We start from the raw sequence: 19383 nt of genomic DNA, 5'->3' as shown, positions 1-19383 counted from the left end.
TCAGGACAAGGAACTTCTTTTCTCCCTTCTCTTTTTAGCAGCAAACTTTTCAAGACCTTGAAACGCCTTTTGGAGTGACTCAGGTTTCAGAGGGGTGTTGCAAAACTGCGTTTCGCACAAAAAACAGCCTGAAATTCCCCTTTCTCTGCCCCTCCTTCCTTTTACATCCTTTAACGAGGCTGCACTTTTCAAACAAGACCTCCCAGTTTGGACAGCAGAGGCTGATCGGGAAGGAAACTTCCCAGCTGCTGCCGAAAAGAAAATAAAAAAATAAAAAAAAGTCAATGAAGCAAAATTAATTGTGTCATTCTTCTTCAGCCATGGCCGAGTCTGACCCGCTGGAAAGTTTGCAGAAAGAAGCATCTTGTTCAATCTGCCTGGATTATTTCAGCGACCCAGTGTCCATCAATTGCGGGCACAGCTTCTGCCGGGACTGCATCACGCGATGCTCGGGAAAATCAGACCGGAGGTTCGCCTGCCCGCAATGCCGAGGAATTGCCCAGAAAAGAAAATTTAGACCAAACCGTGAGCTGAGGAACCTGGCGGAGATCGCCAAGAAGCTGAGCTTACGGACAGGGTACGGGGACGGGGTCAGCAACCTCTGCCCGAAGCATCAGGAACCGCTGAAACTTTTCTGCCAGGAGGACCGGACGGCCATCTGCGTGGTGTGCGACCGCTCGCACGCTCACCGCGCTCACACCGTCGCACCCATCGAAGAAGCCGCCCAAGAGTGCAAGGTAAGATATCACAGTGCGGTGTTTTCCCCTAATGGTTTTGTTCTGTTTTGTTTCTTTTTCTTTTTTTTGTCCATCAGCGGCTGAGGTTTGCTAGCCAGGGGTTTTCTGCACCTCCCCGAGGATGTAGGGAAGGATATCTCGATGTCTCATAGGATTTCCCAAGATTTGGGATGTGGCAGCTTGGGCTGAGCCGGTGGATCATCCAGCCGGGGTTGCTTTGCATTGTCACTTTGGCTCCAACCCTGCCTGGATGCAATGCAGCCACCCAGGTCTGCAAAAGCCCAGATACAACGATGAGGGGCACAGCTCGGCTCGAGGGCATGCAGAGATTTCAGGGTGCTGGGTCAGAGCCAACCCACCAGCAAAATCCACTCTTAGGGCCACCCCTGGACAGGATGAATTGATTAAAACCTGATTTTCACCTCGAATGGGATTTCAGTTTAAACTTCTCAGGGTGACCTCATCAGCTCAGATCCCTTTACGGAAAACCACCGATTTATTTGCTGTCACCCTCTCCGGGGACCACAAAGGAAGCTGAGGCCGGTAACTCATAAAAAACCCCTCCTAAATTAGCAGAGCTGGACCCCACCTCGTGCACAGGCTCTTGCTGCTAATTTTGGTGCGAGAATCGGGTTGGAAATGGCAGATGAGTTGTTCTTTCCTCTGTAAATCTCTCCCCGAAGGAATTTCTTTCTGAGCGATTATCTCAGGATAACTGGGATGATGCTGGGAGGCATTTTTACTTCCCTCGGGGGAGGATGGGGTCAGGAGGAGGAGGAAGAGGAGGAGCTGGTGCTTGTGCGGAGGAAGCTCGGTGACATTTCCCCCTGCCCACAGAGGAAGAAATGACTGGGAATGGGGAGGGCGAAAGGTGACGTTAGTCGATGCTGTGGGCACGAAACGATGTGGGGGGAAAGAAGAAGCGAGGGGCAGGAGGGGGAGAATAAGCTGACAAAAAATAAAAGGGGGTCAGGGTGGGATGCGTGCGCTGCAGACGTCCATCGGCGTTTGTCATGGGGGGGGCTTTTAGGAGTAGATGTTAAAAAACCCCCAGTAATTTCTGAATTAGAAATGCAATTTTTCTCCTCCTAAAAACAAACTGGGGGGATATTATTTGTACTCGTTATTCCTCCGGCTGCAGAAGGAGCTGAAGGTGATAAATTTGGGCAGAAACGCTGATTCTGTAGGTGATGGGAAGTTGCAGCGATTTGGGGGAACTGATTAAGGGTTAAAAAAAAAAAGGATGTTGGTGCTCACGAGGGCATAAAATGAGCCAACCAAGGCAGAATAGATTACGGCGAAGGCAGAAAATAACCGGCCACAAATACACTGGGAGAAGGAGCTGGCAAAGACCAGAATGGAATGTAAATGAGGCTGCAATATTAAATATCGCCTTTATTTGACTCTACATTCGCAAGATGCGTCATAGAAAAAGTCTGGGGTGAAGAGGGGCAACAGAATAAAGAATATTTAAATATTTCCAAGTTCTGGTGGTCTCAGGCTTGAGCACACCAGGAATTAGCCAGAGCAACATTGAAGGCGTGTATCCCTCTCCCCAACAACTTGCAGATTAATATTATATATATCTCTCTCTTTTTTTTCATGCCCAGGAGCAAATCCAGAGCAAACTGAAGAGCCTCAAGGATGAAAGAGAAAGACTCCAAGGATTAAAACTGACTGGGGAGAAGAGAAGCCAGAAGTATCTGGTAGGGGCATTCATCGCCACTATATGCAGGGAGGGGTCTTCTGCAGGTCTGCTCTGTGGATTAAAAGATGTTGGATGGGCACTTAAATTTGTAGTGAGGAGGAGAACACCTCTGGCTGCTCCATCTCTCTTGCACTTGCTCCCTCTTGGTGAGGCACCCGTGAATGGAACGTGGATGTTTCTCGAGGGGAAATTGGCAGCCACCAAACACTGGTGGAGACGGAGGTGGTTTCCAAATGGTGGAAGGGAGGGGCTTGCAGCTTAGCTTGGCCACGTTTTGGATAGAGGAGGTGGGCACGTGGGTCCCCACCTGGGGAGATTTGCAGGATGGGGTGGTGGGATGATGCTGCAAAGGGATGGTGCTCCTGGATTTCTCCATCTCAGGGTGCTTTCCACCCAGTGATGGGTCAATCACACCAGGCATGATGTCCATGGTGGGGTGCTTGTGTCCAGTTTGGACCCTGATGGGGCTTTTCTACTCCTGCGTAGACATCAGAGTCCTGGTGAGGGTGGTGGCTCTGGTAGCATCCAGATGTAGACACATCTCCTTGGGAGAATGCACCATGGCAGAGGTTTCCACCACCTCCCAGAGGTACTTTGGGCTACCAGAGGTCGGGGAGGGGGCGATGGATGTGTAGCTCTAAGGAAGTGAGAGATGGTGATTTCCTCAAAAGCAGAAGCAGAAAGCGTGGCAGATGTTTCGCTGCACCTTCATGAGAACAGGCAGGCTGCCGGGGTGAAGGTGAGCAGAGATGGGCGATGGCTTTGCTGTTAAGTAAAGTGGAGATGGAAGGAAAACACTGGGAACGTGCTGCTGGTTGCTCGTGCTGCGGTCTCGGGCTGGGATTCGGTCCCATCCCATCCAGTAACTGCCCTCAGTGCCGACACCTGGGAATTTTGGGGAATTGCACGTGCCCAGGGACCATTTCCAACAGCCTCCGCGGGATCTCACCGCATCTGAATCCTCCTCTCACCTTGGTGTCCTCAGACACTCTCCCAGCAGGATTTCTCCCATCAAACACTCACAGACGACTCCAGGTTGTGGGCAAAACCAAGAAGCAACAATGCCCGCGTGTTTCTCGAGCTGAAAAATAAAACCAACCCCCTAAAAAAAGCCAGGTGTAGTTTATAACTTCACAGAGCATCACGTAAAACCCAAAGGGGACCCAGAGCCACGTGCGATGGACTTTGGCTGGCCTCAGGGCCAAAGCCCAGTCCTTGCTCCTGTCTTATTTAACCATGTTTTGTAGGTCTTGGAAGTCTTCTGTTCTTATCCCTCTCCATCCGTTCCTTGCAGCAGCAGACAAGAGCCGAGAGGTGGAAAATTATGTTGGCGTTTAAGCAGCTGCATCAGTTCCAGGATGAGCAGGAACGTCTTCTCCTGATGTGGCTGGAAGATGTGGAGAAGAAGATAGTGGAGACCCAGACGGAGAACGACAGGAACATCTCTGCGGAGATCTCCCACTTGGGCAACCTCATCAGGGAGCTGGAAGGGATGAGCCCACAACCGGAGAATAAATCCCTGCAGGTGAGAACAAGGAGCTGGGCGATGGAGTTTGCAACACTCTAGACGTGCCGTTGAGGTGGGCTTCTCTTCCCCCTCTCCCCAGTTGTTTTGCCTTGACTTTTTGAGTAGTTTATTTAGATGCTCGTTTCAGGACAAAGCCGTATTGTACATTGTATATCAGCATCAATGAGCTATGCTATGTCATATCCAACCCATGAAGAGGAGGTCCCCCAAATTAGTATTTCAGCATCTTGGAAGCGTCCACCAACTGTTTTTCCCTCCCAAGCCCAGGCAAAGGAAGGGAGATTGATGCACATCTTGCACCACCGTGGCAAAGCAAAAGCTGGATTAAGTCCAGGGTGAGGCTGCCCAACATGGGACCACACTTTCCCTTCCCAAGAGACCACGTCAGCCAGGACAGTAGCAGAAGCGATGTCTGGAAGTGGATACCATATTCCACTAGCTGCATTTGAGCATTTCTTCTAGCCAGGGGCCAAATTGAAGGGACCAAATGGGCCACCAGATGAGTGCAAAAGATCCCTGATCTTGCTCTATGCTGGCACAAGAAAATCTAAAACAAGCAAAGCCTACTTGGGAATAACAGCTGAGGGAGGTAGGAGATATAGACAGGCCTGAAGATCACTCAGAATTTAATTCCCATCTTCTCTCTCTCCTTTAGGATGCCAGGAGTGCCTTGGCCAGGTACGTGGCTCTCCCTTTCCGGAGGGGACGATGGTCCCCATCCCAATACCACAAAGCGGACACGAACTGGGGAGCAGGAGGGGGTTATCTTCTCTACCCGAGTCCCCAGTGCTCAGGGTGAGGAAGAAACTAGGGATGAGATGGCCCTGGGAGGAGATCACGTCCCCTCCACCTCCTCCGTTCAGCTGGAGGAAGCCAACATCCATCATTGAGGAGGTCCAGAGCAAGCATCGGTCCTCCACAGGGACATTGGGACCACTGATGTGCTCAGCAATATCTCAACCCACTCAACCCTGATGCTTGGGGAGAAATAAGCTTACCCGGCAGCTTTTCTAAGCAGAGTTTCTATGTAGCTCGCTCATCAAGAAAGTAATACAAAAGTCTTCTCCTTCCAGGTGTGAAGCAAGGACTTTCCAGCAACTGACAGAGAAATTTCCCAGGGTGGAAAAGAAACTGAAGGATTTATCTCAGAAAAACATCGTTCTGAAGGAAGCCCTGAGGAAATTCAAAGGTACAAAGGAAGGGGAAAATCTAAACGCACTTCTGGAGGTGGAAAGGAGAGGACACTCGCCAATTACCAGCATAAAGCCCCAGCTAAGGAACACTAACGATGAGTTACTCAATAACCCTCCTCTCTGGGGCTGGAAAAGGGAGGGTAATTTGTGTTCCCAGGCCTATTTACACACGCATCTGAACCCATGAGTAACGTGAAGGACTAGAGCAAGCCTCTCCCTTTAGCTACAGAAAGGAAAGGAATCAAATTCTTGATTCCGGTCCTTTTTAAACCAAAGAGGCTGTAGGTAACATCTAGCCATCCGCGAGGGAGTCAGCATGAAAAGTCAACGTGTTGCAAACAGGTGGTGGTGTATACACAGCTAAACCCCGAATGAGCGATTTTGAAACCGTTGTCCGTGTTTGGATAACTGTCCCATTCCCTCCTCTGATCTCCAGTTAGTAATTGGTGCAGTTAACTCTGAATTAAAGAAATAACCTCATAAAGCCGCTCATGTTGGGTTTGAAGGTCCATCTATCCGTGAACCTGACCTGTTCACCTGATGATTTTGCTTGTTTTGCATGGGGAAAAAGTGCACCTCCTCGTATTTACCCATTTCTAATAGACTCCTTCTCCCCCATAAACCAACTAACGGCGCTTCTCTCTCCTTCCAGAGAGCCTCCCAGTTGAGCTGGATGTGCAATGGGGTAAGTCGCGGGAGACTGGAGGTATAATGGGGTGAAAAAGGGGATCCAAGAGAAAAAAGCCAGCAAAAGCAGGGAATTCACACTTGCCTGGTGGGTTGGCAAGATGAATTTCCCCTTTAATCGGAATTAAAACCAGTACAAACCATTAAAGCCTTTAAATAGATCCGTATGGCATATTTCGTGGGGAAAGCCCTTACAGAACGGCTTCGGTCAGGCCAAGATTTCATCCCTGGAAAAATGAGGAGGGTGCAGTTGAAGAGAAAGATCCATCACCTTCCCTCTGACGTGCCGTTTTTCTTTTCTCGTGCTTTCCTTCCCATCAGCAAACGTGACTCTGGATCCAGACACAGCAAACCCCCACCTCGTCCTCTCCGAGGATCGGAGGAGCGTGAGGTGGGATGAAACGCCCCAGAATTTGCCCAACAATCCCCAGAGATTTGATACCTACTGCTCCGTCTTGGGTTGCGAAGGCTTCACGATGGGGAGGCACTACTGGGAAGTGCATCTGGGGAGCAGGGGATTTTGGGCAGTCGGGGTGGCCAGAGACTCAGCGTGGAGAAAGGGATGGATTAACCTCGACCCTTCCCAGGGGATTTGGGCTGTTGGCATCTGTGGGGACAGGTTTCAAGCTTTCACCTCCTTTGAAACAGTTCAGCCTCTGAATGGGAGGCCAAGGACTATCCGGGTCTCTCTGGATTACGAGAAGGGACACGTGGCTTTCTTCGATGCTGATAATGAGACCTTGGCTTTTGCTTTTCCTCCGACTTCTTTCAATGGAGAGAAAATCCTGCCTTTCTTCTGGGTTTGGGAGTCCAGGATCCAGCTGGTTCCCTGAGACGGCACGGGCAGCGAGACGGACCTTACATGCTCTGGACAAGCCTGTGGTTTGATCCAGAAAACCACACTATATTTCAAGATTCTCTGGAGGGTAAAGAATAAAATGGGGCAAATGAGTTCCAGTGTCCGCTTTAAATCTCATTCTCATGGGATTTTTCAGGAGCAGCAGACGGAGAAGAGATCATCTTGGGCAGACCTCTAGATTTTTTAACATTCCAAGATTTTGCTAGGGAATGTCACCCGGGAACGAGCAAGAAAAGCCTGTAATTTGGGCAACAGCACCTGGGACACCAATTTCAAGGCTTTAATCCCTTCTATTCTTTTCCCATCCTTTCCAATTTTTCCTTACCTTGACATTCAACAACGTCGCCTGTTTTCAACAATGACGTTCCTGTGGGGCTGAAGAAGCTGGCGCCAGTTCCTGGTCTGGCTACTAGGAAGGAGAAGAGGGTACCACGGAATCAAGTGTAATTGCTGCTTTCCCACCAAGACCTCTTATGAGCTCAAAACCTCACAGCGTTGGCAAGAACATCCATGTTTTAAGGCTTTGGTGTTGAACCCTGGGGATTTCAACCGCCTTTCTCAGAGCTGTGGGGTGGGAGAAATCAGAGGCTGGAGGGGTAAAGATGAACAGAAAGAGCTTGAACTCTTCCTTTCTGCAATTTATATATATATATACATTTGGGTCAGGAAGCTTGGTAAGCAGTTTTATATAAATTTTTACATATGCAAAATGACTATATTAAAGTGTCTTTCTATATTTCACAGGCTGTTTTCTCTTTCTTGGTAGAGAAACGGGGAAAATGGTGCTGTGCCACCACCAGCAAGGCAAACCCTGTTCGCTTTCCTGCTCTCTCTTGACCTGTTTCTTGTAAAGCTCAAGGTCAAGCAGTTAACAAAACCTTTCCTGGTTCATTGCAGCTGTGACGGGGGGGGAATAGCGATGACTCTTCCCGCTTATGTGCCTGAAAACCACCTGGAGTGGAAACTGGTTCAAAGTCCATGGCTGGGAACCAGTTGAAAGGGAAAGGAAAGATGCTGGAAAGAAGCGACAATAAATTTTTGAAAGTAAAAAGGCATTTAAAGAGCAGGAAAAGGATCAGTCCAGGCTCTCAGCTGTGTCGCTGTAGATCGGAGAAGCCTGCTGGGACGGTGCAAGGTCTTACGGGCACCAGCAGTCTCCAGGGACATGTGAGCATCTTTGATCCATAGCAGTCTCTGCAGGGTGTTAGTCTGATGTCCTACCTTACCCCAAGGGCAGAGCTGATGTTCCAGGGATCAGGAGTAGCAAAAATTTCTTCTGACGGCTGAGAAGACCCTATCCTGCAGTGAATTGTACATTTGAACCCTTAAGGTCACCCAAAAGATGTTAGAGCCCTCCCAAACAGCTCTATAGATGATGTTCTGAAGGGTGCTGAGGTCCTTCCCAAGACTTGGCCAGGTCCCGTCAGTCCTGATATCTCAGAAGCATTTTGAGGTAGTGGTTGTCTCCCACCCCAGCCGCACTACAACCTCTTTCAGGTGCTAGCAGGGTGTGAAACTCCTGTTCTAGCTGCTGTCGAGTCACCAAATCCAGAGGTCTCCACCGATTCAAAGGACAGGCTTTGGAAATTGAAAAAATCCCGGTGCCTTTGGGAAAGGGTAAAAATGGGACAGGCACTTCGGATTCTCTTCCTCCCCAGCTGTCTAACTGCTACTTCCCAGCACGGGCAAAGCAACACAAGTAAATATATTGCCTAAAGCCCTGCTAGGAAGGGGCTGGATCTCCGTTCAACCAATGCCTTAGAATCAGGAAGAGATATATCTCTCCTTCTTGATCATTCGGAAGTGAAACAAACTTGGTTGCTCTCCACGGCGCCCAGGAGGTCTGTGGAAAGCCTCCAGGATGAAGCCTCGTGTTCCATCCGCCTGGAATTTTTCCAGGATCCTGTGTCCATCCACTGTGGGCACAGATTTTTTGGTCCGTGCATCACTCGGGATTAGGAAGGACTGACCATTGACTGCCTCCCCAGTGCAGGGACATGGTGCCCCAGCAGAGCCTCCAACCCAACAGGGAGGTGGCCAGCGGCATCAAAGTGGCCAAGTAGCCTACGACCGGTTAGAGGTGGAAGACAGGGAGAACTTGTACAAGGAGCACCAGGAAGCCATGAAACTCTTCTGCGAAGATGAGGAAAGGCTTATCTGCATGGTGTGTGGAAGGTCCAAAGTGCACCGTAACCATTCTGTCATTCCCAGATGTACGAGGTGATGGGTTTTTGGGTACGCTGACACACAAAGGGCCAGAAGTTCCCGGTACTGCTGCTCTTGATGGGTGGCAGATACCTCTATAGCCTTTGGGATGTGGGATAAACCATCCGTGGACTCACCTGCCCTTGTCTCTTGATATCAACTATTGAGGTGGCATTACCTGCCCTGAGGAGGTGGACGTAGGAGCACCACGCTCTTGGGGACCAAGGGTTCATCTCGCCCAGGGTTCAGCCATGAGCAGAGGCTGAGGGAAGACTAAGAAAGAGATACGTATGATTTCTCACCACCACAATCCCCATGTCACCTCTTAACCTCACAATTTGCAGTGCCAGGGATTTACTGAGCCTCGTGAGGGTTTGTTTACCCAGCAGCCATAAACGTCTCTTTCCTCCAGGATGTGGGTCCCTTATCAAGATCAGCTATGCTGAAGATCAGTCAGAAAAAAACAAAAGAGATCCTCAGCCCTTCTCCTTCCCCACAGCTCCCTGAAATCTCCTTGACCTTGGTTTAAAGAAGAAAAAAAAGAAGGGGGAGGTGAATAGCCTTGAAACAGTCACGGGTGTCAAAAACTTTCCCAACACTTACTTCAAGAGCAGTCAAGAGTTCCCCGTTGTTTCCGCTGACCGTGGCAAGTTATGCCGAAATCCATGAGATTGCGACCATGACTGAATTTCCATAGAAATGGACTTCACCCTCCCTGATCTTTACCCTCAGCGCCTTGTTTGTCTGTTTTCTGTTTTTTTGTTTTGTTTTGTTTTTTTTTTTTTGTTTTTTCATTCTGACCTAAGCCTAAGCTAAGGAATAAAACCCAGACAAACCACTTTTCCGATGAAGGTGGTGTTTCTCCCAGCCAAATGGCCCTGCTCACAGCAAAATGCCATCCTTCAGAGATCGAAACTTTCTTGCATCAGCAGCAGATGCGGGTGCCGGACCCATCTGTCTCCTGCTGCTGTGGACCAGTTGGTGTTAGACGTGGAAGCTCTTCAGCTGGCCTGCTTGCCATCTGAAATGAGCCTCCTCTAATTTTGCACTAAGCTTTTTGGTTTTGTTTTCTCCTGGCTCGACCCCTCACAAGGTACTTTCCAGCAAGGACGCCTTTGCAGGCAGCTCAGGCCAACCTGAAATCTGTTTTCTCCTGCAAAAGAGAAGCTGGAAAGACCCAACATGAGTTTTGAGCCAGCTGTGGACGGCGAAGCGCCATTGGTGTTGCAATAGCAAAGACCCTACCTCTGATGACAGACAACGATGCCATTAAACGAGGGACTTCTTTCTTTCCTCTCACTAACGAATTCAGACCCAACTGCAGCTTCTGAAATCAGAGCAAGATGCGCTTCAGTCTTCCGTGGAGGACAGAGAAGACAGAGTCCAGGACTACGCTGTAGATGCCCATCAGTTTTCCTTGGCAGAGGATGGGGGGAAGAGCATCTCCTCTTCCTCTCTCCCACGGGTGTGTGATGCTCAAAGGGAAGGGAGAGTGGGTTTGCATCTTCCTCAAATGCATCTTTTTGGTGGAACTCACTGATGCATGACCCACCATTGACTCTCGATGCTTTTGTCCTGCTTCAACTAGTGCCCTCACAGCAATTTTGGGAAGCCTGGGGTCTCACCTTCAGAAGTTCACGGTCAATGAGCATGTCCTCCAGAAATTTCTGTCCTTGCCTGGAGGAAGTGGACTGCCTTAGACCCATCTCTCCATCCCGGGTGCTGTCATAGCTGGAGATGGAGCCACTGGATAGAGGGGAATTGTGTGACCAAAGAGAGCGTACGCCAGGGACAACCAAGAAAAGGAATCAAGGGAAGGGGGATTCCCCAGGAATATCCCAACCTCGACGATCGTTTACATGTTTAATGCGAAATTTGGATATTACTGCTGGAGCTGGTACCTGCTGTGCCATCAAGGACAACCTCTTCCCTCCAGCCTAGACCTCAAATGAAAGGGAAATGAAAGGATAGCAGTGTTCAGGTTCTTTTCCTTTAGTGGAACATGGGGCCATTTCCATGCCTTAAAATATATTTTGATCTTTTAATCGCTAAATGTCTGTTCCTGGATGCCTGCAAACTTGCACTGATGAGGAATTAAAAGCAAACCTGCAACTCTAAGTAGTTTCTGCCCGGTGTGTTTTGTTTTTCTGCGGGTTTTCTTTGGGAGTTGCTTAAAATAACTGGAGGAAGAAAAAATCATCCTCCCTCCTCTCTAAAACCCGCTACTCAGGGAGATGATAAACCCAAGTTTTCTGCACCGTCAAAAACAGCAAGTCTGTGGAAATCAAGGTGGTGAAAAATCCATAGCAATCCAGAAGTTGGAGTCATTTGCAGCTTGATCGGATCCTGACTCAATGTGTAAAGGGGAAGTCAAAATTGGGAATGAACACGTAGAAACGGGATGGCTCCTTTTGGTGTTGGCTTGACACGAACCCTGATGCACTGGGCTTTAGTAGAGCAAGAGGTTGGACTTTTTCCTTGAGAATATACAAGAGTCAGGGGTTTGGATGAAGGTCCATCAAGTCCTTGTCCTGTCCCCGAAAGCAGTTGCCTAGGAGAGCAGACGAAAGCAGGGCAAGGATGCCTATGAGTGAAGGACCTCAGTTTAAGCAGCCTAAATGGGTAATTAAACAATTAAAAGCATGTAATGAGAGGCATGGAGAGATTTGATTCCAGGCTGGAAAATCCCGGTCTTTCCCCATCCATCCTGGGCTTTAGTTTGGTGGCCTGACCCCATCTGTCTTATACTGGGAAAGCCCAAACCGATCCCCGTACGCAGATATGGCCTCACACGTGCTGATGGAGGGGAGCAACCCCTCCCCTTTCCACTCTTGCTAAAGCAGCCCCGTATGGGGTTGATAACTTCGGTGCACGCTCCTGACGCTGACCAATGGACAACTTCTCACTCCCAAGACCTTGAGGTCTTGTACCACGGTTGGTCTCGGTGCAGCAGGATATTTCGCCCCAAGTTTCACGAGATTTCTCCCAAACCGCTTCTCCAGCCTGTCCTGGTCCTGCCGAAGAGCAGCCCTGCCCTCCTTCACCCTCCTATCTGCTGACTCACATCTGGCTCAGAAAGTCAACTGAACCGAAACCGGTGGGAGGCGAAGAGGAAGCATCGCATGCTCTTGCCCTCTTCTCCCTCCTGCCGTTTCGTGGCATTAGGGCTGGGAGTTGACTTCCCCCCATTTACAATGAGAAAACGGCTGAACTAGAAGGAACGTCCTCCTTTTCTTCCTGCAAAGCAAAGCTCCTTTGATCCTATCCTGGAGGGTAGGTTGGGAAGAGCCATGGCTACGCGGGGCCCGGTGGAAAGCCTGCACAGTGAAGCCTCCTGCTCCATCTGCTTGGGGTATTTCCAAGACCCCGTTTCCATCCACTGCGGCCACAATTTCTGCCGGCCGTGCATCACTCGTTGCTGGGAAGGGTTGGAGACACATTTCTCCTGCCCGCAGTGCCGGCAGACAGCTTCGCAGAAAAGTTTCCGTCCCAGTAGGGAGTTGGCAAATATCGCCGAAATTACCAGGCGGCTGAGCCTGCGGGGAGGAGGACGAGCAGCAGAATGGGAAAATTTGTGCCGGCAGCACCAAGAAGCTTTGAAACTCTTCTGCAAGGAGGACCAGCAGCCCATCTGCGTGGTGTGCGACCGGTCCCAGGCTCACCGCTCCCATGCCATCATCCCCGTCGAAGAAGCTGCCCAGGAATATAAGGTAAAGTCTGAGGACGTGCTTGCACCTCCCCATCTCATGGAAAATCCCTTTCTGGGGGTAAAGCGCGGCCGTTCGGGTGCATTCGCTCCCCGTGCACCTCCGTGGTGCAGCCGCAAACGGGGATCTTTGGGTGTCACTAAACCCACGTGCTTCCTGTTTGCATTTTATTGCACGGGCATTTGGTTTTTTGCAATGTTCCTATCAGGAGGTTTTTTACCCCCTCTTTAATTTATTCATCTTTGCCAACAGCCTGGGAGAAATAACAAAAGATAAAAATTTACCTTGTTAGACTTTCTCCTCTTTGCCCTCTGCTATTGACTCAACTGTACTGAAACACTGAGAGTGATAAATATTCAAAACATGTAAAAAAGCCCAATAATTCCTTTTTTTTTTTTTAACATGGTTACATCAGTTATTGAGGACAATTTTGCATGTTTGTTCTCCTATTCACTGTTTCTTTAGTTTCAAATACAAAGAAGCAACTTTTTCCTGACTCTTCCCCTTCTCTGCTCCTTTCCCATTTTTTTTTTTCTGATCCAAACCTGTTCCCGTCACCTTTTTTTCACCCAAAAAGTCGAGCACTTGGCAGAGCCGTGCAAACAGTGCCACATCGTGTGGCATTAACAGGAGGAACTCCTTGCTGCGAGATGCTGCTGACGCTGAAGGTTTCTTTGGGTTCAAAAAGCACTTATTACAAATGCATACTAAATAAATCCGCTGGGGGTTATTAAATACAGAGATATTTATCCCAGAGCCACCAACTTCTGGAGGCTGCGAGTGTTTTTGAGGGAAATCTCACCATGCGCTTATCTTGCGCTTACACGCTTTCCTGGACGTCGGCTATTGATTACTGTCGGTGTTTTTGCTCTTCTGCAGAATTTTTCCCTGTGCTTGCGGCAAAGTTGATGTTTGGAGGTTGCATTTTCTTTGCACAGATCTTCAGAGCTTGGGGGCCTTCCTCCAGCTTTGGTCCTTGCAGAGGAACCAGTCTTTAGGCAAAGCCTCTCCCGTCTAAGACGAGCACAGAAATAATTTTAGTGGAAAAAGGGATTTTCCTCAGTTCCTCCATGAACATATTTTCTTTTTTTCTCAGGAGGAAATCGAAGCCTGCCTACAGGCTTTGAAGGAGGAGAGAGAAAAATACCTGGAAAGCAGAAAAACGGGAGTGAGGAAGAGCCCGTACCTTGTAGGTGCCCTCCAGCAGGAACCCGGGGGGAGCGTGGGTCTCTCCACCAGCATTGCTGGTGTATTTTGGGGCCAGATCTTGCATCTTTGGTTTGCAGAGCGTTGTGCCGTTTGCTCTGGGCTCTGGCCATCCCTGTGTTTATCTGCTGGGGTTTCGCATCGGCTGGAGCCTGCAGCGGGGAGATAACGTTGCAGGTCCTCCCCAAGGGAGCTTGGGGGGCAGACAGCCCCCAGCCTGGTCTAGAGAGATGGCCTGGAAGGTTGTTTGTTTGGTTTTTTTTTTCCCCTCCCCTAAACTCGATAATCTCCCTTTTATAGAGCCCAGCGGAGCTTGCATCTTCTGATTTTGCTTCCAGACTAAGCCTCCTGAACAGTCCCTGCCACCACCTAAATCCCCATAAAAATGGGTTGCTGTTAAATTCGCTCTTGTATTGGCTGCGTATCGCTGAGGTCTTGGTATCCTGAGACCAAACTGACGTCCTTGAAGCATTAATCTGTTTTTCTTGGGCATGGTGAGATTTTTCTGTAGCCCTCATCATCTCCGCTCCATCTTGCGGAGCTTTGCTTGAGGCTGCTGTGATTCCTTCTGCAAAGCTCTGGGGTCGTTGCGACCCCACAGACTGCGTCAGCCTCCGAGACGTGACACTAAAAAACCACTAGGATGTTGTAAAAATAATCCACGAGTGAAGTTTTTGCCAGTGTTTCAGGTGCTAGAGTTGTTGCGAGGTCGCACCATGCCTTCTGCTGCGTGGGGAGATCTTTCATCCCCTTTGCCCTCCTCTCTGATCCTGGCAGGAGAAAACCAAAAATGAAGGGAAGAAGATAGTGTGTGAATTTGAGCAATTGCACCAATTTTTGAAGGACCAAGAGCGCCTCCTCCTGACCCAGCTGGCAGACCTGGACCGGGCCATCACCAGGGTCCAGGAAGAAGCAGTGATGAAGGTTTCAGAGGAGATGTCCCACCTCGACACCTTGATTTGGGAGATGGAGGGGAAATTCCAGCAGCCGGCAAGCCAATTCCTGCAGGTTAGAGCCCAAAGCATCAGGGTTGGTGGGGAAAGGAGGGATAGAGCAAAGCCTGAGATCTGGGACCCCAAATGCAGCCCCATGGGAACTCCCTGCTGTCTTCTTGGGGGTCGGACTAGATGACCCTTAAAGGTCCTTTCCAACCCAAAGCATTCTACGACGATTCTAGCGTTGCTGCAGCCGGGATCATGGCATGGGCAGGGTCCTTCTTTGCGACTGTGTTGCCATAAAAATATAAAATTTTTAGTTAGGAGAGACAACACTTGTTGTTCCTCTTCCCCAACTCTTTCTCCTCTCTCTTCCCACTTTTAGGGCATCGGAAGGCTCTTGAATAGGTAAGGTGGCTCCTTCTCCCTTTACCCACACACTGATGCTTGGAGAGGTCTGGATGCCACATGGGTGACTCCTGAGGTTGGGGTTTCAAAGTGGGCGGATGCGGTCGATAACTCAACCTCCCACAATGGTGCTTTGTGTTCAGAAATGTCCGTTCGGCGACTGCCTGGGGAAAATAAACTGCAAAAGAAACAGGGCAGGGGAAAGGGGGATTTTATTTGCTCCTGGATAAGTATCCTCAGCTGACTGCATCTCCTAGATTATTTAATGAGAAAAAAGTGAGCAATCAAATATATCACACATGGGTTGGTTTTGCCCTCTTTCGCTCTCTTTGCAGTTGTAAGATGATGAAGTTCAACCCTCCGGTGGAGATTTCCTCTGACCTGGAAAGAAGACTCGAGGAGTTTGTTCAGAGAAACGTCCTCGTGAGAGGCACTCTGAGGAAATGCCAAGGTACGGGGCAGGGTCAGGCCAGGGCACGGTGCCCGATATTTGGGAAAAAACGGGTTCTTGCTGTGCTGGCTGCTGCTGCAAAACCCATCTAGTAACTATGGTAAATAAATTCAGCGGAAACTTTAAACCAGAGAAGGACACTGACAGTTTCTCCCGGGGCGAAACTTGTTGGGAAGTGGAGAGAAGAGAAAAACAAGCTCAGCAAAGGAGTTTCCTCTCCCATGTCTCAGGCAAAAACCAAATTCAAACAGAGCTGCTGGTGTGGTTGTTCCCATCACTTCCAAGCTGGTGGGGAAAATTAAAGTTCAGGTGGGCACAAAGCCAGGGGAGAGGATGCTACAACAGGGAGAGAAATGCGATGTCTCTCGGAGATGAGTTTAGCTTGACCAGGAGGTTCACCTCCCCTGGGATTTGGGAGAGTCGGATACCTATCGCTGCATCAATATCTGCACCAGAGCAACTCAACCCAGAGCTTTGCACCCAACCAAGCCCTCACACCCTCGATATTTCCCCTCCCAAGTCTCCCGTTAGACTTCTCGCCTCCCCAGCCTGCACGATAAAGCTGAGCTGCAGCCGGTTTGTCTGACACGTAAACCTGATACTGTGAAATCTCTCTCCTCTTTAGACAGCCTGATGTTTAAATTGCAAGAGCCAGGTAAGTCGATGGTAGTGGGTGGGAGAAAATGGGGTTTTGGCTTGCGGAGGAGATTCCCATGGAAAAAACCCAATGCAATTCCCCCAGGGAGACGAAGGGAAAGGTGGCAGCATCCTGACATTGATGCTCCTGGTGTATCCAGGGGGTTGAGATACGATCCTAAGAGAGCCAAACACCGCTCTGGGACCCAAAGAAAAGGGAACACCCAGGAAGAGCATTTATGCTTCCCCCTCCCTCCCCATGAATTTCCCACCCTCCCCGCCTCGTGCCTTTGCTCCATGCTTTGTCCTCTCCCCCTTTTTCTGCCCATGGGCATCTCTACTGGGGGACTCCAAGGCCAGAGCAAGCCCCAGACCTCCCCATTCCCCTCCATGAAGCATCCAGAGGTGGGAGCAGCAGGAGAGTGGGGCTGATCCTAGGTGCTGGGAGGAAAAGGAACATCTCCAGCCTCTCCTGGGGGCAAGCCCTGCCTCCAGTACTCTGGTTTTCCCTCATCCTGCAGCCAAAGTGACCCTGGACCCGGCCACGGCTCACCCCAATCTTCATCTCTCCGAGGACCGAAAACAAGCCAGGGGCCAGCTGATGCAGCAAGACCTCCCGGAGAACCCGGAGAGATTTGATTTTGAACCCTGCGTGCTGGGTTGCGAGGGCTTCACCTCAGGGAGGCATTTCTGGGAGGTGGAGGTGGGACAGGGGGGTGTCTGGGCTCTGGGAGTGGCCCGAGCATCCATCAAGAGGAAGGGACCGATGAACATCACCCCCAAGGAGGGGGTCTGGGCATTGGAGGCTTATCATTCCCTCACCTCCCCCCGTGCCAACCTGCGCCTGAACCCACTTCCCAGGAGGATACGGGTCTCCTTGGACTACGAAGCGGGGCGGGTGGCATTTTTTAGTTCAGATGATGAAGTTCCCATCTTGGTTTATACCAGGGCCTCGTTCAATGGGGAGAGGGTCCTCCCCTGGTTTAAGATGGGGATGGGGGCTCGTTTGCAAGAAATCACCCAAACCCCACCCTCAGAGGAGCAGTCCATGACCGGGCAGCTGATGGCCCCTCTGGAATGGGTAGGGTTCAAGTTTCCCCTCCGGATCTGTCCTTGAGATGTTTGTCAATCAGACCCTAATGAAAGGGACATCTCTGGCATGATGCCAGCCGTTTGCTGTGGTTGCTCAAAGCTTCATGCCAAAGGAATTTACCGCTCCTCTCCCGTATCCCTCTCCTTCGGGATCTTTCGGATGGCACTTGTGTGAGGAGGAGGAGGAGATGGTGACACCAGCAGACAGCAGTGAAGAGGAAGGATCAGTCAGTACGAGGTGATGGAGTTGGCACATCAGAAGGAAGGGAACGTTGAGGGGTTGATCAAGGATGCAGAGCACTCGGGACTTTCAAACGTGTGGTCTTTTTTAAACTTATTTTGCCTTTAATGGACAGAATCCTGCTGTTTATATCTTTTTCCAAAGTGTTTTCTTTCCGACATCAATCGCAAGGCAGATCCAGAGTCTGTTCTGCCAAGGGAGGTGGCCTTTCACTACAAAGTGGCTTGGTTTGGGGAGCAGGTCTCTATCTCTGTCTACATTTCTGATATTTATTTTAAATAAAAAAACATTTCCGTTTGCACTCTCCACTTTCTGCCTTGCTATGGAGGTACTATTCTGGATTTCTTAGCCTTTGGCTCAGCAAGATTAAGAAAAGCTGTGCGGGATGGGGACACCTTGCTTACCTTTCCACCTTCTCGTGGTGGACCTCCAGTCGTTCAAGTCCCCTTTGCAGGCAGTGAAGGGAAACAAATCCACCTGGAATGCAATTTTCCACACCATTATACAAGTCCAGCTTCCTGGATAACTCCCACGAAAAGCATGTTTCTCCCTGGTGGCTTTTTAGGAGGGACAAGGTGGGATAACTTGTACAGGAGGCTCCCGTGTCTGTGCCGGTTGGCTATTCCTCAGCTGTAAAAGCTGGAGTGGATAGGTGAAATACAAGTTCTGGCATTTTTGCCCGACTCATCTATATCAATTCCCTCAAAACCTGCTGGTTTTCTTGCGAGAAAACCCAAAAGAGGAAGAGGCATCACTGAAATAAATATGCGTTATTGATTATAGAACCAAGAAGAGGAACCAGAAATGAGAGTGGGAGGGAAGAGGCAATGTTGGGCTCAGAATAACAGATGAGAAATGAGTGGGCACCCCGTGACGAAGCCCCATCTCACCATCCCCACGGGTCCCACCCAGGGCAAACTTACGGCCGGTATTTCGGTGCTTTTTGTCACGCCGTGACATCTCCCCTCCGTCCACGCTCCTCAGTCTGGTCCATCGCTGTCACTTGGTCCCATCGGTTGGAAAACACGGGCGATCCTGCTGTAGGATCGACATCTGCTTTCGGCAAAGCCAATCATTTCAGGTTGGCTTTGCAGAAAGCAGATGTCGATCCTACACTGCGGGAGCTGAAGCACGAGGATTTATTAAAAAAAGGGGCAATCAGGGCTACTGGAAGAGACTTTTGAGCAAACAAAAGTCTGGAGTGTTTTTTATTTTTTCTCTGATCTCATCCTCTTCCCCTTTGCCACCTCTCTGCCAGGGAGGAGTATGATCCTGTGTGTTGGGTCTATGTCCAGACACGGATCCAAGCCCAGCTGGGAGAGGCAGAGGGGAACACAAATAGGCAGGCTGTCAGCGCAGGAAGGACCAAGAAAGAGAATCTGGGTGAATCAGGGGAAAAGCTCTTTAGCTGTTCTGCAAGGACAAATTTATGGGTTGCTGGAGGTCCCCGAACCACCGTGGTCCCACCGCGCTCCTCTCAGAGGCACCTGCTGAGAAACACAAGGCAAAAAAGTCAGGTCCCAGAAAAACTCTGTGCTTTCATTGGAGGTAGAAATCGATGTTTTTCTGGCTCCTTAAGGGCCACAGAGTCCCTCCGCATCTCTGATCTCCATCCAGCTCTCTTCCACCGTGTCCCTTCACTCTAGAAATATGCGATGCAGATATCTCCACCTCAGCTGGTTTTCCAGGTTCTGTAGACGTTTTTTAGGGCGCGACTCATTTGCCCAACCGTAAGCACCCAATCTTGAGATGAAAGGAGCTGTGCCCTAGGCTCTGCCGACGGTGCGGAG

The 19383-nt window shown here is 49.9% G+C and overlaps 2 protein-coding genes across 2 annotated transcripts; both read left to right on the top strand.

The window, feature by feature from the left end:
* Positions 1-320: 320 nt before the first annotated feature.
* On the top strand, positions 321-6686 carry LOC104158692 (E3 ubiquitin-protein ligase TRIM39-like). Its single transcript, XM_009696410.1, has 6 exons — positions 321-737; positions 2348-2443; positions 3740-3970; positions 4629-4651; positions 5047-5162; positions 6175-6686. Exons 1-6 carry the CDS (start codon positions 321-323, stop codon positions 6684-6686), a joined length of 1395 nt encoding a protein of 464 aa, XP_009694712.1.
* Positions 6687-12207: 5521 nt separating this feature from the next.
* LOC104158690 (zinc finger protein RFP-like) lies at positions 12208-17377 on the top strand. The gene is made up of 7 exons (XM_009696408.1): positions 12208-12627; positions 13721-13813; positions 14608-14838; positions 15151-15173; positions 15509-15624; positions 16250-16279; positions 16782-17377. Exons 1-7 carry the CDS (start codon positions 12208-12210, stop codon positions 17375-17377), a joined length of 1509 nt encoding a protein of 502 aa, XP_009694710.1.
* The last annotated feature ends 2006 nt before the right edge of the window (positions 17378-19383 follow it).

The sequence above is a fragment of the Cariama cristata genome, unplaced genomic scaffold, assembly GCF_000690535.1.
Source record: "Cariama cristata isolate BGI_N322 unplaced genomic scaffold, ASM69053v1 scaffold7403, whole genome shotgun sequence".
NCBI lineage: Eukaryota > Metazoa > Chordata > Aves > Cariamiformes > Cariamidae > Cariama > Cariama cristata.
Note: the sequence above shows the minus strand (reverse complement) of the source record. Positions and strands in the feature narration are given on the sequence as shown.

Bases quoted from the DNA above. Each gene is read 5' to 3' on its own strand.
- LOC104158692 (XM_009696410.1), top strand. From the start codon at position 321: ATGGCCGAGTCTGACCCGCTGGAAAGTTTGCAGAAAGAAGCATCTTGT. The intron at 738-2,347 runs GTAAGATATCAC...TTTCATGCCCAG, and splicing joins AAGCCGCCCAAGAGTGCAAG to GAGCAAATCCAGAGCAAACT. The intron at 4,652-5,046 runs GTACGTGGCTCT...TTCTCCTTCCAG, and splicing joins GCCAGGAGTGCCTTGGCCAG to GTGTGAAGCAAGGACTTTCC.
- LOC104158690 (XM_009696408.1), top strand. From the start codon at position 12,208: ATGGCTACGCGGGGCCCGGTGGAAAGCCTGCACAGTGAAGCCTCCTGC. The intron at 13,814-14,607 runs GTAGGTGCCCTC...TGATCCTGGCAG, and splicing joins TGAGGAAGAGCCCGTACCTT to GAGAAAACCAAAAATGAAGG. The intron at 16,280-16,781 runs GTAAGTCGATGG...CTCATCCTGCAG, and splicing joins GTTTAAATTGCAAGAGCCAG to CCAAAGTGACCCTGGACCCG.